The sequence below is a fragment of the Aspergillus aculeatus genome (assembly GCF_001890905.1).
Source record: "Aspergillus aculeatus ATCC 16872 unplaced genomic scaffold ASPACscaffold_5, whole genome shotgun sequence".
NCBI lineage: Eukaryota > Fungi > Ascomycota > Eurotiomycetes > Eurotiales > Aspergillaceae > Aspergillus > Aspergillus aculeatus.
In genome coordinates this window covers 1,032,321-1,058,154 of record NW_017962980.1, presented here as the reverse complement: position 1 = coordinate 1,058,154, position 25,834 = coordinate 1,032,321, and the positions used below count along the sequence as shown (strand labels likewise).

The window sequence follows — 25,834 nt, the reverse complement described above, 5'->3', positions numbered from 1 at the left end:
TTTTTTTTTTTTTTTAGGTTCTTCTGCAACGCTTGAGCGAAGATGGAGTGTTGGTATAGCGGTGTTGACTGCTGGGCTTGTTTCGGTACATTTTGAAGAGCGCGTTTCTCAGCATCGATATATTAACTATATTTACTAACTAGCACATACCGTCCTGCCATTGATGGCCTCAGCCCAGTGCAGCTTTTCCCATTTCCAAGGATCGATTACCATGCATGGATATAGGCAGTTAGAACGATCGCCTATGACGTAGTGCTGGAGTCTAAGTTTGTGTTGGCTGTCAGACTGATAGTGTGGGAGTATGGGGGGGACATGGATGGGATATGCACCCCCCATGTTTGGTTCAAAACGCCACGTCCACGGTCTGTGTACCGCCTACTTCCTCCTTGACAAATTGGTTTAGGTCTCGATTCTACCTTCCAGATGCAATATGTATTCTTTTCAAGCGAGTGCAAACACTAAGGATAGGAATGCCAAGCTACAATGTCACTTGTATCACATCAGTCAAAATATATAACTTTCTATAGCCATCCGAAACCTAAAGTCTAAGAGAGAATCTAATCAAGCTGGCAGGATATACCAAAGTAGGAAGGCGGAATAGGAGCCGGATACACTCCCGAGAAGGGGGGTCGCATCTGCATGCCCGTCAAGTGACTGTGCCTAGTAGGGTAGATTCTGAACCAGACTGCTGGGCCACCACCGCCAATTAATGGGTCATCATCTCGTATCCCCGGCAGTAGACCAGTGGTCGGTCCATACCGATTCCTCTTATCTCTTCTATTGCAGCATTGCAAACACACGCATCAAATATATTTTGAATATATACTAGGTATGTCCTCGAGTATGTCTGGACAAAATCGGCAGTGTTCGGAGTAAACCTTGCCAAACAGTTGAACTTACTGTTGGACAAGATCCCTGCTGCAACTACCCGTCGTGCGGTTCCGCGAGAGCAGAAATCCTGGAAAGTCACGCTTTGACCTTGATTGCCATATAACCTAGTCGAACTGACGAATTGGATCGAGATTCCTACCCGGGCTGACTCTGAGCGGGGTATTCCGTTGGTTTTTCAATTCGCAGGTCCTATCTAGGACGAGCTCATTGTCCACTGTTGCATCCCACAGCTCCTGCAGTCGCAGTCGGACTACTACATATGTATATTGGAAGCGTGGGCAGCCTCTATGGGCGTTCTTGATCCTATCACATACACGTGAACTATCGCCCAGGACGACTTCGCGTCCATATAAGCAAGGGCGGGGTCTTTCTGAACGGCTGGCGCAAGGCACCGGAAACTGGTCTCAGCCAGAGACAGTGCTATGTGTACTGTACAGTACTCGAAATTATGCCCAGCAGCTCCATGAAGGACCAGTTAGCGCGACCATGCAACGGCAAGCAAGCAAAGCCTGGGTTTCGCATGGATCAATGAAGCCGGCGAATTGTGAAAACAAAAAAACAGAACAACCCGACACGAGGTTCAGGTGGATGTGCGACCGTTCCTCGACCTTTGACTTATAAAGGATAAGCTTGGCACTAGATTTCATGTCCATCCATTGTTTAGGTTACTCCAGGCGATGATGGACAATTGCAGCTACTAGGTGTTCCCAAGCCGACAAGAACGAAGCCCGGAGATGAAGAAAACAATCAAGAATTGACGGAGAAGAGAACAAGAGAAAAATCCCTACAATTCCGCGTGACATCTGCCATGGAGAAAAAAAAAGTTTCTCGCCACATGTCCCACCCTCGTCCGTGCATTATCTTGGCCCTTCGGAGGAAGTTTGTTGCTGGGAAGTTTGTTGACAGCTTTGAACAACTTGCACTTACGCAGGCCAAGGTGCGCTACTAAACAGGAAAAGCTGGCGGTCTAGCTCTGTCTTGCTTTGCTATGTGTGACATTACAGGCGGGTCTTCAAGGCCTAGACTTGAGCGATAAAGATCCTAGCAATCTGGCGGGAGTTTAGGATTTGTCTAACTGGTGACAAGAAATGTCGGAGGTTGGAGGCCCAAGCACGGCAGCTGAAAGTCTGCAATCAAACCGATAGAACTGATATCATTTGACCCGGGAAGGTAATCTACCCATCATGGTGGGCCGGTTCTTTGACAGTTGACATCGACATTATCTCGACGGACACGTTGTCCTTGCTAGCCACGGGAGCAGCCCCAAGCTAGCATTGACCAGGATTGACAGGCTGTGCGTTGGTGGTGGTGGTGGTGGTCGAGATCGAGGTAGATTTGGGGGGTTAGCATTTGTTGCGTGGTGGCCCGAAACGCGGCCTGCTGCTCATCATGCTTAATTCAGCGCGATTTCCTCCCCGAGTCCGATCGTGTCATCGTAGGATCATATCGAGGACGGGTTGGATCATAGACTCGACTTTTCCACTCCTCGATTGGATGTAAACAATCGGTCTGTGTCAGGCGCATGGCAGAACTGTGGCTGAGGAGTTTCTTTACATTGCTACCGGGCCGTACCAAACCGCCCTCTTCCAACCACTCACTTGTGGATTTTGACTTCCGGTACAGCAATAGGGCTAATGTGGTAGTGCAAGCCCATCGCATGGTATAGACGGACTTGTCTGTCACAACAAGTCCGCACCCTGCTACAGCACGCAGTGCATGTGCACTCTGTAGCGTGGCTCACCAGCCACAGTGAAAGGACCATGAGGGGGCGGTGCAGGTGGGGAAGCTACCGGGGGACTAAATACCAGATCGAGTCTAGCTTGCATTTTTACCAGACCAGCGATCGGAATTCTTGACCCAAAGTTGCGGATGGTTCGTCACCATGGTTCCATCCGTTCCCATCTTCCATTCTCGGTCCCCCCCCCCCCCTTTTTTTTCCAACTAGGTTTTGGGTTTTTCCTAGGCTTTGTACAGAGATTTAGTGTGGTAGGCGGTCGGACGGTACTCAGGATTCACGGGTCCAATTTACTTTTCGCGCCTAATTCATCCAACCCAACAATTAAACGAAGACAGGCTAGACAAGCTAACACCGCACCAGGCGGCACGCTAGGGGCGATCTATTGGAACAAATCATCCACTTGCCTCGGAATTCTTTTTCTTGTGACAAGCTACGTACCGAGTGGTAAGGACAACGAGGGGCCGCTCAATAATCTGTTTGCGGTGTTCTGCAGCAGCCTGGAGGTGGGCAGCCGCAGTGTTGGGTGCAAGCCGAGACGACATGAATTCTCTTGCAACACATACGAAAATCACATCACCAGTTGCTCCGTGTTTGACATGGGGTGATTCTTCAACTGTCCTCTTGGCTTGGTCTCATCATGACGCGGTGTGGCTGAACGAGCTGAAAGGCTGGAGATGATCGGCATTCGCCACTACGTGTACTACGCTGTAGTAGTTTGCTCAGGACCAAAAGTCAAAATCCCCTTGGAAACCCCAGCGGCCAGCGTCATCGACTCTCTGTGATCCATGTCTGCGCGATCGCTGGTTGTGCTCCTCACTCGCTTTTGCCTGCTCGGTGGGGAGGGACAATCGCAGCGCCTGCTAAAGCTGGTTTAAGTCTCCAGCTTCATGATCATATCTTTTTCACTTTTAGCCCACCGAACGCGCCTTGAAGGCCTCTTCGTTGACTATACTTTTAACAATTTTTTAACAAACTAAATATTAGTCAATACCTCCACGGTCGGCGGTACCGAAATCTGTGCGCGAGAACTAAGCAACTTCTTCATTCCTAGAGAACCAATTGGAATGCGTTAAGCGTGCTACTACTGAGTAACAGCTTTGTTCATTGATTGTTTTTGTGTTTTGCCTTACGTCGAAACTCGAATGATCCGACTTGAGCGGGGAAAGAGAGAAAATTCAGCGCAAAAAAGCGTGTGTTGAAGTGGCTCCCCCTATCGCTAAGCTTCGGGTTCCTTGAGTCTATCTCATTTTACTTTGTCCCCTCCTTCAAACAAATACTGTTGGCCTTCCCCGTCCCCCAATCTTCAATTCTTTTCATCATCTCTTCCCTCGCTTTCATCCCATCTCATATTGCGATCCATCTCTATTCGGGGTCTTTTCAATCTATCAAGCGAAGAAGACCCTGTGTTAGCCTACTTCCAACCCTCAGTACACGCGGCCTTCCACTGTCGGGTGTGATTGCGATCGCCCCACTGCGCTCTAATAGGGGGGCATCATGGCCATCACCGATGCAGGCCTTTTAGGCCTCCGTCATTTAGGCGGGCGAGTATGTTTTCTCGAACTTCGCGATATCATGTATCGCGTTTCCTACATAGAGAATGAACGTGGTTAACCTCCTTTTAGAGCACCGATAATCCTCAAGATGCCTCCAGTTCGGCTTCGGGCCTGGTCACCACCTTGGTGCCATCCTTGCTGGCGGCCGTCGCCATGGTGTCCATTTTCATCATTCTGCGTCGCCGTGAGCGTCGAATGTACATGCCACGAACCTATGTAGGCGTCTTGCGACCATCTGAACGGACACCTGCGTCGCCGACTGGATTGTGGAACTGGATCAAACACATGTACCAATTACCCGACGAATACGTTTTGCAACACCACTCGATGGATGCGTACCTCTTGCTCCGGTTCCTGAAGACCGTTTCTATGATCTGCTTCGTGGGCTGCTGTATTACGTTCCCCATTTTGCTGCCGGTCAACGGAACCGGCGGTGCTGGAAAGGAGCAGTTGGATATCCTGAGCATGTCGAACGTCGCTTCAAACAATTATGGACGTTACTTTGCGCATTGCTTTGTCGCATGGATTTTTATCGGTGAGTGCAGCATGAGACAGCGCCAGGCATGCCAGTGATTCATTCTAACTCCCAATTTGCTTAGGTTTTGTGTTCTTCACAATCACCCGCGAAAGTCTCTTCTATATCAACCTGCGCCAGGCCTACGCTCTTTCTCCTGCTTATGCCAGTCGTTTGTCTTCGCGTACCGTGCTGTTTTCTGCCGTCACGGAAGACTACCTTGACCGCGACAAGATTCGTCGGATGTTCGGCGTCAACAAGGTTAAGAATGTCTGGTTGACAACCGATACCAGCGAATTAGAAGAGAAGGTTTCTGCGCGCGACGACGCGGCGATGAAGCTAGAGGGCGCGGAAACGAAATTGATTAAATTGGCAAATGCTGCTCGCCTCAAGGCCCTCAAGAAGCAAGGAAACGTGGAGGATGGCCCCATCTCTGGAGATGCTGCGGGCGAGGAGTCGGACGGAGAGTCTGGCTCTATCGCAGCCCGCTGGGTTAAGCCTTCGGACCGTCCCACTCACCGGCTCAAGCTTCTTATCGGCAAGAAAGTGGACACGATCAACTGGGCAAGAGCGGAGATCGAGCGTCTCACGCCCGAAATTGAGGAGCTTCAGGCCAAGCACCGCGCGGGCGAAGCGAAATTGGTTTCTTCGGTGTTCGTCGAATTCTACGCTCAGGCAGACGCTCAGGCGGCTTTTCAGTCCGGTACGCGCATTTCCTCGTTCTAGATTGTCTCTCTGGACGCTAACATGTACCTGCAGTGGCCCACAACCTTCCCTTGCATATGGCACCTCGGTACATTGGCCTCGACCCGACCCAGGTCATCTGGTCAAACCTGCGTATCAAGTGGTGGGAGCGTATCATGCGCTATGCCGCAACCATCGCTTTTGTCTGCGCTATGATCGTCTTCTGGGCTATTCCGACCGCGGTCGTCGGTTCAATCTCGAACATCAACTATCTTACGGACAAGGTTCACTTCCTGAGCTTCATCAATGACGTCCCGAGCTGGATCAAGGGTGTTATCACCTCTTTGTTGCCTACCGTCTTGATGTCCATTCTCATGGCTCTTGTCCCCATCATCCTCCGCCTAATGGCCAAGCTCGGTGGTGCGCCCAGCTTGGCCGCCGTGGAATTGACCACCCAGAACTTTTACTTCGCATTCCAGGTCGTCCAGGTCTTCCTGGTGGTCACTCTTGCGTCATCCGCCTCAGCTGTTGTCACCAAGATCATTGACAAGCCCACTAGCGCTGCATCCTTGTTGGCGAACAATATCCCGACCGCTTCCAACTTTTACATCTCATATATCATTCTGCAGGGCTTGTCCTTCAGCGCCGGTGCCCTGCTGCAGATCTCAGGATTGATTCTTGGCAAGGTTCTTGGCAGGCTGTTGGATAACACCCCCCGCAAGATGTACAAGCGCTGGTCCTCCTTGTCCGGTCTGGGCTGGGGTACGGTATACCCAGTCTTTACTCTGTTGGCTGTCATTGGTAAGAACCCTCCGCATTCTCAATATTTCAAATACACGAAGTCTTTTGACTGACGCGAGACCGCTCAATAGCCATCATCTACTCCTGTATTGCGCCTCTTGTTCTCGGTTTTGCAACCATTGGTCTTTACCTCTTCTACTTCGCCTACCGGTACAACATGCTGTTCGTGTCGAATGCCAATATCGACACTCAAGGTAAAACCTATTACCGGGCTCTGCAGCAACTCACGGTTGGCTGCTACATTCTCAACGTTTGTCTGATCGGACTTTTCGCAATTGGCGCTGCTGCGGACACCATAGCTACCGGTCCCTTGGTCCTGATGATCATTTGCCTTGTCTTCACTGTCCTGTATCATGTCTCTCTGAACAGCGCCTTGGCACCCCTCATTGAGTACCTGCCCAAGAACCTTGAGGCCGAAGAGGAGGCTCTTCTGGCGCATGAGGCCCGGTTGAGCTCCTCCGCTGAGGAGCCTTACAGTGACAAAGCTGCTGCTGGCAATTCTGCAGATGCCGGTCGCAACAGCAGTGTGGCCAATGTTGACTCCGCGGAGAAAGGCTTGACTGCCCCCGCTACGGAGCAGCCTAAGGCCAACTTCCTGGTACGTTATCTTCGGCCCGACAAGTACAGCGGCTACGCACAGCTGCGCCGCTGGGTCCCGACCAACGAGAACACCAGCTATGACCCGGTGGTCGAAGAAACTGCCTACTTCCACCCATCCATCAAGTCTCAGCCCCCGCTTCTCTGGATTCCCCGTGACGAGTTGGGTGTCAGTCGCCAGGAGGTCAGACACACCTCGAAGGTGATTGAGATCACCGATGAAGATGCCTGGCTGGATGAGAAGAACCACATCCAATGGAACACGGACAAGGGCACTCCTCCTGTCTACGAGGAAAAGATCTACTACTAAGGGTCGAGCACAAATCCTGCGATGCACGGCGGTGACCGGCTCCCACACAGTTACGATCGAGGGCCACCATCCCGATGGTGGAACCAAGTTGACCTAATAATTGATACCCATGGATCGGTGGAGTTTGGGCTCCATGACCCATTTGTGATACCCGCGATAATATGTCTGGAATAATGGTAATATCAACGAGTTGTGAGTGTGTTATATCTTGCATGGGAAATGAGATCTGATATGCTTTTTATGACCTCGGCAAGCATGTGGCCTGCCTAAAATCATAAAGGCAGATTCCTATCTCTGATTTTCCGATGTCACGGGACGGAGCAGTTTCCCACCGATGTACTGTACCTACAAAAGCCTCACAGGCTTGTGCATTTATTCAATTCAACCGCACTTTTTACTTTCACTATCTTTAAGCCCTACTGGTTTAGACTGTGCCCCGGAGAAGATGTGGAGGTGTCATGGCAAGAAATGAACTCCGATCTTAACCTATGGACCGGACGAGTAGAAATTATGACTTAAGATCAATCCACAGGATTAGCAATTTCAGAGGGGAAAAATTAGGGCCAGATCCATTTGACCGCCTATCTAGGTGCTGATGGCCATCTGCCAGGCGCCCTACTGAGAACCCTGGAATGAGGTTCTCCACAGGTTCCTGCCTCTGCCCTGCGTTGGAAGGTACCTTTTTTTTTGAGGTAACCTTGTTTGATACTGTATCCAGGTAAGGTACCGACTGGCTTCCTGAGGCACTGGGAAAAAACGCCCGTCGTGAAGGAACCACCGAGCTTATGCGTGTTTCTTTTAAACCAATCGGAAGGACTACCTGAGCCGTAGTCGGACCCGGTTCGGCCTTTCTGCAGCCCCTTCTGCGTCCATGATTGGACGTAGAAAAGACAGTCTCGGCCGGCAGCGGAGCCGCTTTACCCCGTTGGGTTGCCACTTGGCCAGCCTGGAGCCAGTTCATACATGAGGTATTCCATGTTCTACTAGGCTTGCGTCTCAGTGCTGGCGCTTGCGACCGTTATTAGGGGCCAGAAAACGGTTCAATTGCAATTTAGCCAGGGTCTGGCCGGCCAAACTAGCAATTACTCGTTAGTAGAGATTTGTTTGCTCCTCAGTGTGCTATTTTTTTTTCTCTCTCTCGCTAATCTTCTTCCTGCCTTGTTTCGGTTGTCATTCCAAGTTCCACTGGTCAGATTGCCAACTCCCGAGACAAAGGATTGACTTCATTGAGCGGTTGACACTTGACCCTCTTTCTTTCCCGATCGTGGCTGGCGTCAGTGCGTGCGCTGTGCCCTTATCGATATCGGTTTTATCGGTCTCTCCGATCAAGGAATAGTGACGATTACAGCCAACCCACCCCCTCTCCCCTAAACGATCCTGGCGTGTGAACTATGGACTGAGCGTCGTCATCGTCATCGGTCGTATCCCTGTTGTCGCGCTTGTGTTTCCTTGACGACAGTACAGTACTTTGACCTCACACAGGAAGAAAAGGGTCAATCGCCGGTTGTACTGTACTATACATACATAACATATAACAAAAAAGTCCGTGTCGCTGGTCGAGCCAGCCAGATCTCTACCTGCCCATCGATCGACATGCCCCGCAATATCCTCATTGCGGGCGCTGGCATTGCCGGACTCGCTTGCGCCATATCGCTTGCGAAGGAGCTGGGCTCCTCCACCCCCGATCTGAAGATCTCCGTATACGAGGGAGCGGCGGGACCTTCCGCCTCTGGAGGCGCTATCAGTTTGACTCCCATCGCGCAGAACTACCTACATCAGCTGGGGGTCTTGGCCGAGCTGAATCGGATGGGCAATGATGCGGGGATCGAGGTCGACATCATCGAACTATTTTCTTTACGGTCTGGCCGTCGATTGGGCCCTCTACGGTTTACCGACGAGAAGGGACGCGGATACGGGGGCTACAAGGGCCGTCGAGTGATGCGCAGTGCGCTGTCGCGTGCGATGTTGGCCGTCATCCGCGGTCTCCCGAATGTGTCGGTCTCTTATGACGCGAAAGTGGTGGGCGGCAGTACCACCGATGACAGCGTAACGCTCAAGTTCGAGAACGGAGAAGTCGTCACCGGAGACCTCCTGCTCGGCTGTGACGGGGTGCATTCCATCACTCGAACGCAGATTGTCGACCCAGGCAATCGATCAGAGTATACGGGGATCTCCTTTATTCAGAGTATCGTGGATGCGCAGGAGTTCACCCTGCCGATGCACTTTGACCAGACCGCGGTGCATTTCACCCGCCATAGTTCGTTGCTCACCAGCTACTGTGACCCGGCACGCGAGAAGATCTTTGCTGCTGCCATCCTGCGTGTCAACGAGCATCTCATCGAACGATATCAGGCTGCATCCACGAATCCCCAATCCGCAGCCAGTATGAAGATGTCCATTCGATACCTGGTACGCACACAGTTCGGCAAGTCCACTCTACCCAGCATCCGAGAGCTGGTCGATCGCATCGAAGACTGGGCGCTCTACCCGGTGTACCAAGTACGCCAGCGCGGAAAATGGTACAAAGGGCGCGTTCTTTTGCTGGGAGATGCTGCGCATGCGGTATGTCGCCTCTTCTCCCAATGTGCTCTGCTTTACGTGTTCTTAAACCCCCCTGTATCCCAAATATACTAATCATTTCACTCATTTCCTGGTGACATAGATGCCCCCTCGTGACGAATCCGCCGCCTACGCCATCGAAGATGCTCTCATCTTCTCCCAGATCCTCGCCCAGCACCGCGATGATAGCTGCCCCCTATCGACTCTGTTTCAGGAGTACGAGGCTGCTCGCAGGGTCCTCGTGAACAAGGCCTTCGATGCCTCGCGCAGATTGTGGCAGAGTGATCTCGACAAGGGGCTGTTCCCGGGCCATGTGCGGGATCTCATGTCGCCTGTGCATGTGTCCTCGGCGACTTCGTCGGCGCCGCGCGGGACAGCGGCGACCCATGAAAGCTTCTCGGATCTGTCGGTGTACTCGTTGACCAGGGAGTTCCAGGGGGAGATTGAGTCTTAGAAGGTGGGGCTGCATGTTATGATTGTTGTTGATTGTCGGGATGCCATGGATGATGGTCAGTGGGGTGTCGTTTAAGGTTGCTGCTCTTGAGGAGTCTCTGGTCCAACTTCAGAAGGAGTCATGGAGTTATCGTAGAAGGATTTAAAGTTGACTTTCGTCTTTGTCGATAACAGACTACTAATACCTTTAATCTCAGAATGTATTATGCAAGCTATATCTGAGTATGACATAGCTTTTCAACGAGCGAAGCAAGATGGGTAGCATGGCTGGAAGATCGGATCATCAAAGGATATTTAATCTCATGTAGGAAAACTGAATACTAGTCTGAGTCAATCACAACAGCTTTGCAGCATGCCCAGATTCTTGCTTCACTATCACTTTCCCTCCGACTCGCATATCCTCCACCTTCCTGAGTTGATGCTACGGTACTTTAGTAGGTATCTGAAACATGCAACGATGAAAGGACTTACCCAATCGGGTTATATCGACTTATCTTCACGTGACGGCACGGCTCCCGGCGTGGCGTCACCGCTTTGGCCTCCGAGATTTTCTGCCGCGAGTTTTTTCTTATCCCGACGGAGAAGTTTTGTTTGAGTTATTGAGCTTCCATCCGCCCCCTTCTGCAGCCATCGTTCTGCATCCTTTCTTCCCCCATCTCTTTCCCCTCTCTTTCATCGATTGTGAATCGAGTTCCTATATACCAAATCTCTCATTCATATTTGTTTTTGTTTCTGTTTAATTCATCATGTTGGGTGCTTTCCGCCGGGCTGGTGTGTCCCACGCGCTGCGAGCTTCTCGAGCTCTCGCCGTGAAGACGACTTCGCAGCGCGCTGCTCAATGGATCATTCCTTCAGCTACCCCAATCACGCAAACTCTCAGCAGATCATTATTCCACACGTCTCCCGTTCGCTTCTCGGTCTCTGCCGCCCAGGAGGCTGAGAATGCTGTTCCTACGACCGAGTCCGAGGAGCTGGTCAACTTCAGCCAGTTGCAGGGCAAAATCGATCCCCAGTTTGTCGACAACATCACGAGAAGAATGAAGATCACAACCATGACCGATGTGCAAAGCAAGACCATTGCTTACACGCTAGATGGTTCTGACTGGTGAGTACACTTCGTTGCTTTCGCCTCGCTCTTGTCTTCGTCTTGGAAGAATGATAGACTAACTTTTTTTCTCTTTTCATCAGTCTTGGTCAAGCGAAGACTGGAACAGGTAAAACGCTCGCTTTCTTGGTTCCTGTTGTCCAGAAGGTGCTCGCCGGTCTGCCGAAGTCGCGATTCGCAAAGCAACAGATGAGGGCCGGGGACATTCGCGCCATCATCATCTCACCCACCCGCGAGCTGGCTGAGCAAATCGCCACTGAGGCTCAGCGCCTGGTGGCCGGAACCGGTGTTCAAGTGCAGACTGCCGTGGGTGGCACACAGAAGGCCATGCACTTGAGAAAGTGCCAGAACGAGGGTTGCCACATCCTGGTCGGTACTCCCGGCCGTCTGTATGACGTTCTGTCCAGCCCGTACTCCGGTATCCGTGCTCCTAATCTCTCTGCTTTCGTTCTGGACGAGTGCGATCGTTTGTTGGACGAAGGTTTCTCTCAAGATATCCAGCAGATTGCGGAGCTGCTGCCTGACCCCCTCAAGGTCGATCGCCAGACTCTGATGTTCTCCGCCACCATGAACCGTGATGTGCTCCGCTTGGTGAACACCATGATGAAGCCTGGATTCAAGAATGTTAAGACCATCGACGAGAACGAAGCCCCGACTCACATGTCCGTTCCCCAGAGAACCGTTATCATGAACGGTTATGAGAATGGTTTCGCCAGCATTCTCGAGATGGTGAAGAACTATCGCACGAACTACCTGGCGAAGCGCACTGAGGATCCGGAGCTCCGTCCTTTCAAGGCTATCGTCTATCTGAACACCACCAAGTTGACCAACTTGGCTTTCCAGATCTTCGACCGGCTGCTCAACGTCCCCGGAGACTTCCGCAGTGGCCATCCTTTCGGCAACATGCCGTTGTACGAGATTCATTCCAAATTGACTCAGGCTGCAAGAACCCGCACTTCCCAGCAATTCCGTGCTGCCAGGGAGGGTATTCTTTTCTCTTCTGATGTCACGGCCCGTGGTATGGATTACCCCGACGTGACTCATGTCATTCAACTCGGCTGCCCCCGGGACCGCGAGACCTATATCCATCGTTTGGGACGGACGGCCCGTGCCCACAAGAAGGGTGAAGGATGGCTCTACCTGCACAAGGACGAGAAGGTGTATGCACAGTCTAAGTTGGCTGGTCTGCCGCTCAAGATTGACAGATCTCTCGAAACGGCGACCAAGGATATGGTTAACGAGGAAACCAATGAGCACATTGAGCAGATCAAGAATGCCGCTCAAGACATCCACCCCAACGAGCGGACGGAGGCAGTCACCACCTTTGGAAACCACGCGGAGGGTGTTTTGGGCCGGTACGCTATGGAGGGTATGAAGAACTTTGCCATTCACGGTCTGGGCCTCAAGGAAGCCCCCTACTTCCGTGGTGGTAGCTCGAGACCATCTGGTCGCTTTGGCTACAAGATGTCGGGCGGTGGTGGCGGCGACTATCGTGGTAGTTATGGTTCTCGTGATGGCTCCGGTTCGCGCGGTGGGTTCGACCAGCGCGGCTCTCGCGGCTCTCGCAACAACTACGGATCTCGCGATAACAACCGCTCCCGAGGTAACTACGGTTCTCGCGATAACTACGGTTCTCGCGACAACTACGGCTCTCGCGATAACCATGGCTCTCGCGGTCGCGGAGGTGTGAGTGATTCCATGTTCGGTGTCTAGATGCATCATAGCATCTTCTTGCCTCACGGATTCTCGGTCATGTCGTCTTTCTGCCATTGGTTCAGGTGTTTCTTTTTTTTCATGGGGAGCCTAAAATGCTTTACTTGTTGACATGTAACTCTACTCTAGATACCAGATGACATAATTCATTCTTGTACAATACAGCTGTTCAATACTCGATCTCCATTCTCTCGTACATAACATCACGAACCCTCCCATGTAGTTAGTTGCCTTGACGTGGTGGAATTAAGAGGAGCTGACTCTTGTGATATGTGTCTAATACAGCCTCCTGCATCGAGCAAAGCCAGTCGTAGCGCGGCAGAGGGACGTTTGCTAGGTACTTAAGCATACATCCTTCCCACGGCCACCTTCCTTCCAGCCGCGACTGATGCGCTTGATTTCCCTTGTACTCTGTCTCACAATTTTCACATGATCCCCGAAGGTTTGACTTCCTTTGAGCCCATGGCTCTTTAACGGTGCTAGCTGGGTCATAGAGTAATGGACACGCACCATCTCAACCCATTTGATCTGATTGCCACAATGCTCGCCCCATAATAGCTCCGCAGCCCAGCGAAGCGGTTTCGTGCATCTTGTATGTTACACAGCCCAAGTCGGCAGCACATGCACATGCACATGGTTAACTTGCAAGCCACGTTGTACTGTACAGTACAGTCCTCTTGACGAAAATAGAACAGGAAAGAAGAGAAGATTCTCGTCCGGGCGGGACATGAAAGGAAAAGCACACGAAGAAAAATTAATGGGTCCATTCATTAGAGTGGTTGATCAAGTTCCGACCCCCGATCTCCGACTCCCGATGTCTCTCTCGTTGGGACGGGAGGATCCATCTCTTCTTCAAGATCGATGGGGGTACCGTACGTATTCTTTTCTGTCCGCTCGAGAAGATCCTTATGATATGGCAGGTGCTCGATTCAGTCTACTTGCTGTTGTTGCGATTGTTGTTCCTACCGTACATGCAGACCAATGCCACGTTGTAGGATCAGGTACCAGTACTACATAGCGTAGTTGGTGGGGTGGATCTCGGAGATTACGACAACGTGGTGTGGTTGTTTGTCTGTCCATCTTACCAGGATCAGTCAGCCTTACAGCTAGACCAGGTTACATTCTTTAGCAGCGGAAGAGTCGTCTGCCGGGCCAGGAGGAGGAGGAGGAGGAGGAGGAGGGAGGGGGAGAAGACAGACCCATGAAGTGGATACCTTTTACTGATTGATAATTTGATTGTGGTTCGAGACTTCGGACTGGGTCTGGTTCTTCCTTGCAAGTTGCAAGTTATAGACTAAGGTACCAGCCACGAGTTTTACTAGACCCATCTCGCTGCCCGAATTCTGCTCGCTTATGCATTTTGTTCTGCCATGTCGTGCATGTTGTGCGGAGGGGTTGAGTCTTATCGGAAGGTATTTTGTTTGCTCTTCGAGGATTATTGTGTAGGAAGGTCCTCCAATGCGATAGCTTGTCCCTAAGTTGGGAAGACACAGACTGAGCTCATGCTGAATCTTGAAGGTAGTCAAGGACAAGGGGATGTACTGTACTGTAGTTATGGCCCATGGGACAGGGACTCCACTGATGGGAAATTTGCCCTTATCTAGATTAAAAATGTCTCGGAGCCGATCCGGTCCGACAACGGACGATGCGTCATTCGCATTAATTTTTATTTTTCGCGCTGCCTCCGACCGGCCCAAAAGCTCCCCGCGTTGATTGCTTTCCCTCTTCAATTATTCCCTCAACACCCGAGGTCTTTTTCCCCCCTCCACCTCCCCCCCTAAACCTCTATTTCTCAAGTTTTCTTTTTCTATGGATTCCTGCCTGGCATGTGTGTTTTGTATCTCTTCCAGGAATGAAACATGAGCTCTAGGACTTTGACGGGGCTAAGGACTGCAAAGTCCTCGCGACTCAAGGTATGTCGTTCGGCGCGAACAATGACTGACTCAGAGGGCCATGGTGGATGAGTATGTGGATAGCGGGCTGACTTCGCTCTCACTGCCCACACAGCAAAACAATGCTTCTTTGAACAGCAGCAGCAGCCAACCACCAGTTTGGTGTCCTTCTACAAGGAGAAATATCTCGTCTACAACCCAACGACGAGTTCAGCAGAGCGCCGAGTTCTCGTCCAGCAGTCGGAGCTATGAGCGACTGGGCCGCCGCGCCAAGGAGAAGTTGCTGGATCGGGTATGCGATATACACCCACCTCTTTTCTTGGCCCTGACACAACAACCTTTCCCCACGCAATCGCAAAGCTGACAGGGCTAGGACTTCTTTCTTAGTTTGTTGAACTCCGCGTCGACGAAGCGAGAAGCCAAGTCTTACCTTGCTCGTCTCAAGGCCCAGCACCAGATTAGCGCAAACCAGGCAGCACCCAAATCCCTCGTGACAGATGTGAAGATCCCCTCTGCGGCTATACCCTCATCAACCGGGGTCAACCTGGGTTCGTTCTACGGTGCCTCCCGGTCGGTCTACGAGTCGCCGGTCTTTATCCATGATACCACCCCTAGTCCCCCACCGCCGACCATCACCCAGCGGCTCCATCTGGCCCTGATCAAGATTACCACCCCGCAACTCCTGGACGATTACACAATCAATGGCGTGGCGAAAACCTTGTCCCAGCTGAACCGTCTGGGGATGGCATGCTGTGTAGTGGTCGACCCGGGCGCGGGCGATGATCTCAATGCGCTGCGGAAGATCGCTGCAGAGCAGGCCGATCGGCTGTCGTTGGCGGTCGACGCTCAGCCGGATTCAAAATCTGCCCACATTGACTCGGTACTGTCTATCTCAACGACGAAGCCACCGGCTCTAAAAGTGTCCTCGCGGAAAGTGCTGCTTGGCCCGTTGCGGGATGGCCAGATTGTGGTTGCGGCCCCTGTCGCCTACACCGAGGAAGTGCCCCGGGCTGTCGCCGTTACTGGCAACGATGCCATCCTTGCATTGGCAAAGGAACTTGCGGGACTGGCGACGGTGCCTGATCCTGATGAAGATCCTCTGCTCACGGCTCAGAGGATCAAGGACCTGCAGGCAGAAGTTTCTCTGGATCGTGTCATTCTCTTAGATCCTCTTGGGGGTATTCCCGCGCTCAGTGGCCCTCAGTCGTCCCACGTCTTCATCAACATGGAGCAAGAGTTTGGCGATATCCTACAAGAGTTGCGTCAAGTGCGGCAGTCCGCATTGTCGGCAGAGAAGACCCCCCCTGCGGGACAACCCGACTGCCCGTCGATTCCCGCTTTAGAAGCGAGTGCTATCGATGGCCATCTCGAGAACTTGCGGCTAAGCCAAGCGGCACTCGCATTGCTACCATCGGCCTCTTCCGGAATTATCACTTCGCCTCTCGAAGTCGCAAATTCAGCTCAATCCTCTCACGGTCTTGCGCCAGAACTTTCTGCGGTGGGTACGCGTCGGCAGCGAAACCCTCTAATCCACAATCTCCTAACCGACAAACCTCTACTTTCTTCATCTTTGCCTCTGAGCCGCCGTGCAGCTATGCACGGACGCCCAGCCTCTGTTACTACACCCGGCCTACATACAACATTTGTCAAACGAGGCATGCCTCTGACTTTGATCCCGAACCCGCGAGTCCAGGTGTGGACTGCACAAAATCGCCCGCAGCTGGGATTGGACGACCCATGCATCGACCTTCCGCGCCTGGTTCATCTGATTGAAGACTCCTTCAATCGCAAACTTGATGTGCAGGACTACCTGAACCGTGTCAATGGCCGTTTGGCGGGGCTGATCATCGCTGGAGAATATGAAGGAGGAGCCATCTTAACATGGGAGCTGCCGCCTGGGGTCGAGGATGATGGAAGCGAGGCGAGTCAGGCACGCATGGTTCCCTATTTGGATAAGTTCGCGGTTTTGAAACGCAGTCAGGGCGCGGGAGGTGTGGCAGATATTGTGTTCAACGCGATGGTGCGGTCCTGTTTCCCGAATGGCGTGTGCTGGCGCAGCCGCAAGGACAACCCGGTGAACAAATGGTATTTTGAGCGCTCGCAGGGAACGTGGAAGCTGAACGACACCAACTGGACCATGTTTTGGACAACGCCTGGATTGGTGCAGGATTCGCAGAGATTCCAGGACTACGAAGGAGTGTGTCGCAGCATTCAACCGAGTTGGGCGGATGACATTGGGGTGGTTGACTGAGTACAAACCCTCTCGCCAAAAAATGAGGATTGCACAGCGTGTATAGATCTACTAGATACTATCGGAGTATAAACCCCCGGCTGTTCGGGTCTCCACGACTTCACTTGCAAATGTTGTTAAACCTTGAAGTATGAATTGTATGGAGGGTATAGCGTTGATACCGCCCAATACACAGGGGGCTGGATGAGTCAGAGATTGGCCTGCATCGGGACCCTCCGTTCTTACTCAAAGCGGGAAAATGACAATACAGCTCCGGTATCGTATCTGTCTGGAGTCGATCTCCCGGCATCGGCGGTGGCGGGAGCCAATCAGGGCAAGGATAATCAAAGGGCGACTAAAGGTCGAGAATAAGAATGACTCCTTCGCCTCAAGTCATTTATCTACCTTTTTCTTTTCCTTCTTTGTGCAATTGTTCTTCACAGTATTCTCCTGCAAAGAACAATGGTGCGGCAGCTTGTTTGGCAGCGGGCCTCCGCCTCTCAGAGGGTATGTGGTGCACTCTTGAATCCTCCTTCTTTATCCTCAAGCGATAGATAGATAGGAACTGACACACTACTCTCCACTTTCCAGTTGGCCCCGAAGTGCCTCTCCCCGCAAAGACTATTCGCTCGCCGTGGTCTGGCCACCGAGGCCTCTTCGACCCCTGCGTCCTCACGCATGCCCCCCTACCCCAAGATTCTGCGGAATCTGGAACAAGTCCGTCGTGTCTTGGGTTCTTCGCGATCTCTCACGTTGGCCGAAAAGATCCTCTACGCCCACTTGGACAACCCTGAGGAGTCGCTGTTGACCGGCACCAACAATGGACGGGACATCCGCGGCAAGGCCAACTTGAAGTTGAAGCCTGACCGTGTGGCGATGCAGGACGCTTCTGCGCAGATGGCTCTGCTGCAGTTCATGTCCTGCGGCTTGCCCTCGACTGCAGTCCCTGCCAGTATTCACTGCGACCACATGATTGTGGGTGAGCGCGGTGCCGACGTCGATTTGCCGGCCTCGATTCAGGGAAACAGCGAGGTGTTCGACTTCCTGGAGAGCGCTGCTAAGCGGTATGGTATCGAGTTCTGGCCTCCCGGTGCTGGTATTATTCACCAGAGCGTGCTCGAGAACTACTCGGCTCCTGGTCTGATGATGCTGGGCACGGACAGTCACACCCCCAATGCTGGTGGTCTTGGTGCCATTGCCATTGGTGTTGGTGGTGCGGATGCCGTTGACGCTCTCGTCGATGCGCCATGGGAGTTGAAGGCGCCTCGCATTCTGGGTGTGCGTCTGGAGGGCAAGCTGAACGGCTGGGCTTCTCCCAAGGACGTCATCCTTCACTTGGCTGGCAAGCTGACGGTTCGTGGTGGAACTGGATTCATCATCGAGTACCACGGCCCCGGTGTGGAGACTCTGAGCTGCACGGGCATGGCTACCATCTGTAACATGGGTGCTGAGGTTGGCGCGACCACCTCCGTCTTCCCCTTCTCTCCCAACCACATTCCTTACCTTCAGGCTACTCACCGTGGCGATGTGGCCAAGGCTGCCGCTGAGATTGCCGCCTCTGGACCCCAAAACCTCCTGCGGGCTGACAACGGTTCCCAGTACGACCAGTTGATCACCATCGATTTGTCCACCCTGGAGCCTCACATTAACGGTCCCTTCACTCCGGACCTCTCGGTTCCCGTGTCTGCTTTCGCGGATACCGTCCGGGAGAAGAACTGGCCCCAGACCTTGGGAGCCGGTCTGATTGGCAGCTGCACCAACAGCTCCTACGAGGATATGACCCGTGCTGAGCACTTGGTCAAACAGGCCACCGCGGCCGGCCTCAAGCCCAAAGCCGACTTCTTCATCACGCCTGGTAGCGAGCAGATTCGGGCTACTCTGGACCGTGACCAGACGCTGTCGACCTTCTCGCAGGCGGGAGGTACCGTGCTGGCCAATGCATGCGGACCTTGCATTGGTCAGTGGAAGCGCACGGACGGCGTCCCCAAGGGCGAGGACAATGCCATCCTGACCTCGTACAACCGCAACTTCCCCGGCCGTAACGACGGTAACCGCCGGACCATGAACTTCTTGGCTTCCCCCGAGCTGGTCACTGCTATGGTCTACTCCGGCAGCACGACCTTCAACCCCATGACGGACAGCATCAAGACCCCTAGTGGCGAGGAGTTCCGCTTCCAGCCTCCTACGGGCCAGGCCCTCCCCGGCCAGGGATTTGCCGACGGCAACCCTGACTTCCAGCCCACCGCTGCTGTTCCTGACGCCTCTTGTGAGGTGATCGTCTCCCCGACCTCCGACCGTCTGGCGCTGCTGGAGCCCTTCGCTCCCTTCCCCAAGGGCGAGCTCTCTGGTCTGAAGGTCCTCTACAAGGTCAAGGGCCAGTGCACCACCGATACCATCTCCGCGGCCGGCCCGTGGTTGAAGTACAAGGGTCACCTGCCCAACATCTCCGCGAACACACTGATTGGCGCCGTCAACGCCGCCACCGGCGAGACCAATGTGGCCTACGACGAGGCCGGCAAGCAGTACTCGATCCCCGATCTGGCTGCCCACTGGAAGTCCCAGGGCACCGAGTGGCTGGTCGTCGCCGAGGAGAACTACGGTGAGGGCAGTGCCCGCGAGCACGCCGCCCTGCAGCCCCGCTACCTGGGCGGCCGCATCATTGTCTCCAAGAGCTTCGCCCGCATCCACGAGACCAACCTCAAGAAGCAGGGTGTCGTCCCCTTGACCTTCGAGAACCCGGCCGACTACGACAAGATCGATGCCTGCGATCAGGTCGCCACCGAGGGCCTGTACGATGTCCTTCATGCCGGTGGCCAGGGCTCCATCCAGCTGCACGTTACCAAGCGCTCGGGTGAACAGCTCGTCATCCCCGTCCGCCACACTCTCAGCCCCGACCAGTGCGGGTTCATCCTGGCTGGCAGTGCGTTGAACCTGTTGGCGCAGCGGGCCAACAAGCAATAAATAGTCCGATCACCTAGTCGGCTATGTTGTTGTTTGTGTGTTTGTATGTCTGTGTCTACCTTTTGTTATGTACATATATCCGTGTGGGGCTTTTCAGGTTCTTGGGCTGTTTGAGTATTCAAAATTCGGGGCAAAAAGCGGGTTAGATTAATTTTATGACTGGAATTTTGTTCCTCAGATCATGTGTGGGTTGTAGATCTTGTGCTTATGTAGGTTAGAATGTCGGGATCGTAAGACTGGAATGACTGACTTTCCATGATGAAGATAATGAGTACTCTAACTATTGTCGCATCTTATCGAGGGCGATTACAGGGGCAGGGAAATGGTTATCGATAAGACGAGACTAAGATTGGTGTACAGTACCGGATCACATGATCCAATTCTGACGTTTTGCCTGGTTTGCACAGGACGCCTCGTCGCATTCAACTTCAACTTTAACCTTTCCTACAGCGCCCAATCTTGAGTATCCATTACACTTCTACCTGGCTTACCTTACCTATCAACTTTATAAAGCTCATTGGCTCACACCGCGCAAGCAGGACTTGCAATTCCCGATTGACACATTCTTTCCGCTGTCATCTGCCAGACTACCTCGACCTTGCAGCCTCACCTCACCTCACCTCGAAATCAATTCATCCGAAATTCAAACAACAATGGACCAACAACCAGAGAAGCGCAAATACGCCGGCCCTACCGTAGGCCCTACCGTCGGCCCCAGCCCCGCGCTCGTCGAGCCGGAAGACGCATCCAGCAAACGCCGCCGAGTCATCGGCCCCTCCCTTCCCCCACCGGCGCAAACCAGCGCCAGCGACGACGACGACGACGACGACGACGACGACGACGACGACGACAACAACAACACGCGCAAACCCAGCGACAACGACAACAACAGCGACAGCGACAGCTCAGATGACGACGACTTCGGCCCAACCCTCCCCCCACCAGCCAGCAGCGCACAACCCACTCAGACCCCACCAAGCGCCAGCACCCTAACCTCCACCTCCCCCTCCACAACTTTAAAACCAACACAACCCACACGCGACGCTTGGATGCTCGAACCTCTCGAACCCTCCGACCGAAACGCACGCATCGACCCCACCCGCCTAAAAAACCGGCGCTTCCAGTCCGGGCCCCGCGCCGGCAACGCCAGCGCCTCTGGCGGTGGAGTCGATGTAACGTGGACGGAGACCCCAGACCAAAAGATGAAGCGGCTCCAGGACGAGGTGTTGGGCGTGCAGGCGCCGCGGAATAATGATTCGGGGGGTGGTGGTGGCGCAGGGGCCAAGCAGACTCAGCCGTCCAAGGCAATGCAGGAGAAGATTCAGCGGTATAATGAGGAGAAGCGGCGGGAGGATGCAGCGGCGCGGGAGAAGCACAAGAAGGCCCACAAGGAGGAGGAGGATGATCCGAGTAAGCGGGCGTTTGATCGCGAGAAGGATATGGGGCTCGCGGGGAAGATTTCCCATGCGCAGAGGCGGGAGATGATGAGTAAGGCGGCGGATTTTGGGAGTCGGTTTTCGAGTGGGAAGTTTTTGTGAGGCGGGGATGAGGGATGAGGGAATTTTGCGGGGGGAGGAGGGGGTTGCGGTAAGGGATGAGGAGGAGGAGGAGGAGGAGGAGGTTACATTGTTGCGTGGTGGGTGGATGGGGGTTGTCTCCGACTTCTGTCTATCTACTTCGAATTTTCATAAGGTGGTTTCGATGGGGAAGTATACAGATCAAAGAATTTGTTGAAGATTGTATATAATGAGTCGACTTGATATATCGGACAACACTATAACCTGAGTGGACCGGATGAGAATGCCGACGGATGACAGGCGGAAGAGGTTCCGGTTTGTGTCAGGGTTGTTTGTTTCCCTGTCTGTCTATCCTGTCTTGTTTTGTCTTTCTGTTTGTGGGTTGCTTTTTCCGCAGATAAACCTGATAAATGGATTAAGTTGGGAATTGAGTTGACAGCAGATTGGAACTGATCTATACAGTATACAGTACTGGGAGGTACTGGCTGCTATAGTGTCACTCCTCCTTCCTTGTGCCGTGCGGGGAATGGAAGCCAATCCCAAAACAATCCAAACAATTCCACCCCAGCTTATCGCCTTCCTCTTCACCGATACGAGGTTCCATCATCATCTCCTCATTGTCTCAGCTTCCCTGCCCTGCTTCTTTCCTGTCTGTTCCTCCTCTCTTTTACTTCCCACCCACTCCTCTGAATGTACCCCTCCGTATACTTCCTTCCCCATTCTCTCTCACCATGAATCTCCGTCGAGTGACCTCGCACAATTTCCATACCTTTCGACATCACTATGTGTCGGAGGTCTCTGGCTCTCTGGGCGATCTGGGCACCTTCCTGCCAATTGCCATCGCCCTCGCTGTCAATGGCACTGTCTCTCTTTCGAGCACTCTGATCTTCTCCGGTCTGTTCAACATTCTAACAGGCCTCTTCTTCGGGATTCCATTACCCGTACAGCCCATGAAAGCCATCGCTGCCGTGGCCATTGCTCGCACTTTCACCAACGGAGCCATCGCCGCCGCAGGTATCTTTGTCGGGGCTTGCGTCTTCCTTTTCAGTATAACCGGACTCCTGAACTGGTTCGCCAATGCGATCCCCATTCCCGTCATCAAAGGCATCCAGGTCGGAGCCGGTCTTTCCTTGATCATCGCGTCAGGGGGTTCGATTCTCTCGTCCCTCGGATGGCTATACCCGTCCTGGGCTGACAACCGCATCTGGGCCGTGGCTGCCTTCCTGTTCCTGATCATCACCAACGTCTACCGCAACGTGCCCTACGCCCTGCTCGTCTTCATCCTAGGGCTCTCGTTTGCAGTCATCGGCAGTGCCCTGGCCTCCGACCTCCCCTCCCTCGTCTTCTGGCACCCCTTCACCGTCATCCCATCCGCACACGAATGGCGAATCGGCGCTCTAGACGCGGGAGTCGGCCAGATCCCCCTGACGACCTTGAACTCCGTCGTCGCCGTTGTTCACCTAGCCGGGGACCTCCTCCCAACCCTGGAGACTCCCTCCATCACCTCCGTCGGCCTCAGCGTTGCCGGCATGAACCTCATCGGATGCTGGTTCGGCGCGATGCCCGTCTGCCACGGCTCCGGCGGTCTAGCGGCCCAGTACCGCTTCGGCGCCCGGTCCGGCGCCAGCGTCATCATCCTGGGGGCTCTCAAGCTGATCATCGGCGTCTTCTTCGGTGAATCCCTCGTCGGCCTGCTGAAGCGCTTCCCCACCGCCCTGCTCGGCGTGATGGTCATCGCCGCCGGCCTGGAACTGGTCAGCGTGGGCGAGTCCCTGAACACCACCGGGGCGCGGGATATCCGCAAGGCAAGCCACGGGTTCGCCGGCGACGGCGCGCAGGAGATCGGTCCGATGCTGAGCGACTGGGAGCGGAAGCGCAGGTGGACCGTCATGATGGTCACCGTGGGGTTGTTGGTCGGGTTCAAGAACGATGCCGTCGGCTTCGTGGCCGGCATGCTCTGCCATTGGGGGTATGAGTTGCCCACGCTGTTTGAGCGGGCGCGTGAACGGTGGAATCAGAGGCGGATTCAGTTGGAGTGATTGAGCTGATATTTTGGTTTGACTCTCCGTTGTTTGACGGCGACTTCTTTCTGGTAGTCGATTGTCTCCATGTTTGTATAGTTGACCTCGGTGTATATACGCTTTTCAGGGGCATTTTTAGATATTTTTGCTCTGACTGAGACCACGAGAAAGATGAGATATGAGTTATATGTTTTGATTTTATTGATTTATGCTTGGGCTTGCGTACTGTGCTTACAAGGTTGGGCTTTGCCACGCGGCTACTCATTGGTACAGAAGATCCAGGCTGAAATACGGATCGGGGCTGAGGTGGTTACAGTCTGGATGTCATATTAGATGTTATGGTCTTGGGCAGCAAGCTTTTGGGCTTTGGATACACTACCCGACTCTTATATATACTGAAATCAAGGAATGTGGCCAATCTGCTACTGAGTGTGTTGAAATGTGGACAGGCGCTGACGGACATGCACTACGTAGGTTGTGCGAGGTCAATCTCCTGAGTGTGGACGGACCGAATGCTAATACCAGACATGAAATCTGTTCAGGCGCCGGTACTACTTCAGTCTCCTAGATTACTGTACACCACACAAACATATTGCTAACAGCATGAACATCGATTCTTTTCCCCAATCCGGCTATACCTAGCATACAAAACCGCAACTTTTCCCTACTTTTTGTGTACTTCTACCAAGCCCCTACCTCTCGCTAATATACACCAAACCGCAGCTCACCTCTTACATACGCTTGAGGACATCATCCAGAACCTGCTGGGTGGTCGCCTTCCCGCCCATATCGGGGGAGAGGAACCTGCCCTCATCGAGGTTGGCATCGACGGCGGCGTAGATCTTGGCGGCGGCGGCCTCCTCGCCGAGGAACTCGAGCATGAGGGCGACACTGCGGAGGGTGGCGATGGGGTTGGCGATGCCCTTGCCCTCGATGTCGGGGGCACTGCCGTGGCAGGGCTCGCCGATGGCGAAGCCATCACCCACGTTGGCGCTGGGCACCAGCCCCAGACTGCCGACGAGGGCGGCGGCGCCGTCGGACAGGATGTCGCCGTACAGGTTGGGCGCGACGATGACATCGTAGTACTCGGGCTGGCGGAAGAGCTTGTAGACCATCGAGTCGACGATCTGCTCCTCGACCTCGACGCTGCCGGCAAACTGGTTTGCGGCGAGGGCGCGCCGCGCCGTCTCGCGGAACAGCCCGTCCGTCTGCGACAGCACGTTCGACTTGTGCGTGATCGTCACCATGGGGCTGGTGCGGGCGGTCGTGGATAGCCCGGGGGGCCCCGCGGTGCGGATCTTTTGGCGCCGCAGCGCGATCTCCCCCGCGATGCTGGCGATGCGGAAACTCGCCCGCTCGGAGATCCGCTTGATCGCTTCGGCCACTTTGCCCTCCGCGGTGTCGCGCGTCGTCTCCTCCTTCACGTACAGGTCCTCCGTGTTCTCGCGCACGATCACCAGGTCGATCGGCTTGCCGTTGTGGCTGCCTCCGGCTGTGGTCTTGACGGGCCGCACGTTGGCGTACAGGTCGAGCTTCTTGCGGAGCGCGACGATGGGGGAGGAGTACCCGGCGACTTTTGTGCTGGGGGAGCTGTGTTTCGTGGCTTGGTTAGTATGATGGGGTGATTGAGGGTTGGGGATCAAGGGGAAGGACATACCTCACGGCTCCGAATAGAGCGCCATCACACTCCTTCTTCAGGGTCTCGACCGTCTTGTCCGGAAGAGCGGTACCGGTCCGCTTGAAGGTGTCGAATCCGGCATCCAGATCGACGAAGCTGAAGTTCAGGTTCAGCGAGGAGGGGAGAGCCTCCAGAACGCGGCGACCGGCCTGTTTGGAGCTTGTTGTCAGTTTTTTTTTTTTTTTTTGGTGTCGTGGTTGAGCAGCAATTGCAACCATTGCTGGGAAAGTGACTCACCGGGATGACCTCCCGTCCGATACCGTCTCCGGGGATGAGACCTGTATAGTTGGAGAGGGATATCAATTGGATGCTCTTCCGATGCAAAAAATCACAGAATCAGAATAACGTACCAATGCGAAGGGTTCTAGCAGCAGCAGCCATGGTGAAATTGCGGAATTTTGAGTAGGCAGATGGTGGTGCAAGAATCAGGGAGAGTTTAAAGTGTGACGCGAGCTCATTATAAACGGCCGATAGAGAAACCGCCGCAATCGGAGGATCGGCGGGCCCCGGTTTTTTTGGGGGGGGGGTGGGAGGGCGGAAGGAGGACCGGGTGTGGTGTGGGTAGTGGGCGTGGCTGGCAGGGTCTTACCGCATTGGACACCGCCCCCAAGTGGCAG

General features: G+C 53.8%; 8 protein-coding genes across 8 annotated transcripts; 7 read left to right on the top strand and 1 right to left on the bottom strand.

Annotated features, from left to right (window-relative positions):
* The first annotated feature begins 4,002 nt into the window (after positions 1-4,002).
* ASPACDRAFT_77217 (putative DUF221 domain protein) lies at positions 4,003-7,483 on the top strand. The gene is made up of 5 exons (XM_020204909.1): positions 4,003-4,174; positions 4,252-4,717; positions 4,782-5,399; positions 5,456-6,181; positions 6,253-7,483. Exons 2-5 carry the CDS (start codon positions 4,336-4,338, stop codon positions 7,086-7,088), a joined length of 2,562 nt encoding a protein of 853 aa, XP_020057824.1. The 5' UTR covers positions 4,003-4,174; positions 4,252-4,335; the 3' UTR covers positions 7,089-7,483.
* A 1,198-nt stretch (positions 7,484-8,681) lies between these two features.
* ASPACDRAFT_51328 (FAD-dependent oxidoreductase) lies at positions 8,682-10,101 on the top strand (the record flags this gene model as incomplete). The annotated part of the gene is made up of 2 exons (XM_020202469.1): positions 8,682-9,650; positions 9,751-10,101. 2 exons carry the CDS (start codon positions 8,682-8,684, stop codon positions 10,099-10,101), a joined length of 1,320 nt encoding a protein of 439 aa, XP_020057823.1.
* A 745-nt stretch (positions 10,102-10,846) lies between these two features.
* Positions 10,847-12,891, top strand: ASPACDRAFT_3099 (DEAD/DEAH box helicase; the record flags this gene model as incomplete). The annotated part of the gene is made up of 2 exons (XM_020199777.1): positions 10,847-11,205; positions 11,289-12,891. Coding segments are annotated over 2 exons (1,962 nt in total), but the record flags the coding sequence as incomplete, so codon positions are not given.
* Positions 12,892-14,777: 1,886 nt separating this feature from the next.
* On the top strand, positions 14,778-17,061 carry arg2 (acetyl-CoA:L-glutamate N-acetyltransferase; the record flags this gene model as incomplete). The annotated part of the gene is made up of 3 exons (XM_020199391.1): positions 14,778-14,831; positions 14,926-15,102; positions 15,184-17,061. 3 exons carry the CDS (start codon positions 14,778-14,780, stop codon positions 17,059-17,061), a joined length of 2,109 nt encoding a protein of 702 aa, XP_020057821.1.
* A 390-nt stretch (positions 17,062-17,451) lies between these two features.
* On the top strand, positions 17,452-20,180 carry ASPACDRAFT_1866998 (aconitate hydratase ACO2). The gene is made up of 2 exons (XM_020197891.1): positions 17,452-17,547; positions 17,632-20,180. Exons 1-2 carry the CDS (start codon positions 17,503-17,505, stop codon positions 19,999-20,001), a joined length of 2,415 nt encoding a protein of 804 aa, XP_020057820.1. The 5' UTR covers positions 17,452-17,502; the 3' UTR covers positions 20,002-20,180.
* A 474-nt stretch (positions 20,181-20,654) lies between these two features.
* On the top strand, positions 20,655-21,929 carry ASPACDRAFT_1854856 (GPALPP motifs-containing protein 1; the record flags this gene model as incomplete). Its single annotated transcript, XM_020197412.1, has 1 exon — positions 20,655-21,929. One exon carries the CDS (start codon positions 20,655-20,657, stop codon positions 21,537-21,539), a length of 885 nt encoding a protein of 294 aa, XP_020057819.1. The 3' UTR covers positions 21,540-21,929.
* A 320-nt stretch (positions 21,930-22,249) lies between these two features.
* Positions 22,250-23,557, top strand: ASPACDRAFT_51324 (putative sulfate/molybdate transporter; the record flags this gene model as incomplete). The annotated part of the gene is made up of 1 exon (XM_020202468.1): positions 22,250-23,557. The coding sequence occupies one exon, from the start codon at positions 22,250-22,252 to the stop codon at positions 23,555-23,557; it is 1,308 nt and encodes a 435-aa protein (XP_020057818.1).
* Positions 23,558-24,270: 713 nt separating this feature from the next.
* lysB (homoisocitrate dehydrogenase lysB) lies at positions 24,271-25,598 on the bottom strand (the record flags this gene model as incomplete). The annotated part of the gene is made up of 4 exons (XM_020203417.1): positions 24,271-25,129; positions 25,197-25,366; positions 25,455-25,495; positions 25,568-25,598. 4 exons carry the CDS (start codon positions 25,596-25,598, stop codon positions 24,271-24,273), a joined length of 1,101 nt encoding a protein of 366 aa, XP_020057817.1.
* Positions 25,599-25,834: the final 236 nt, after the last annotated feature.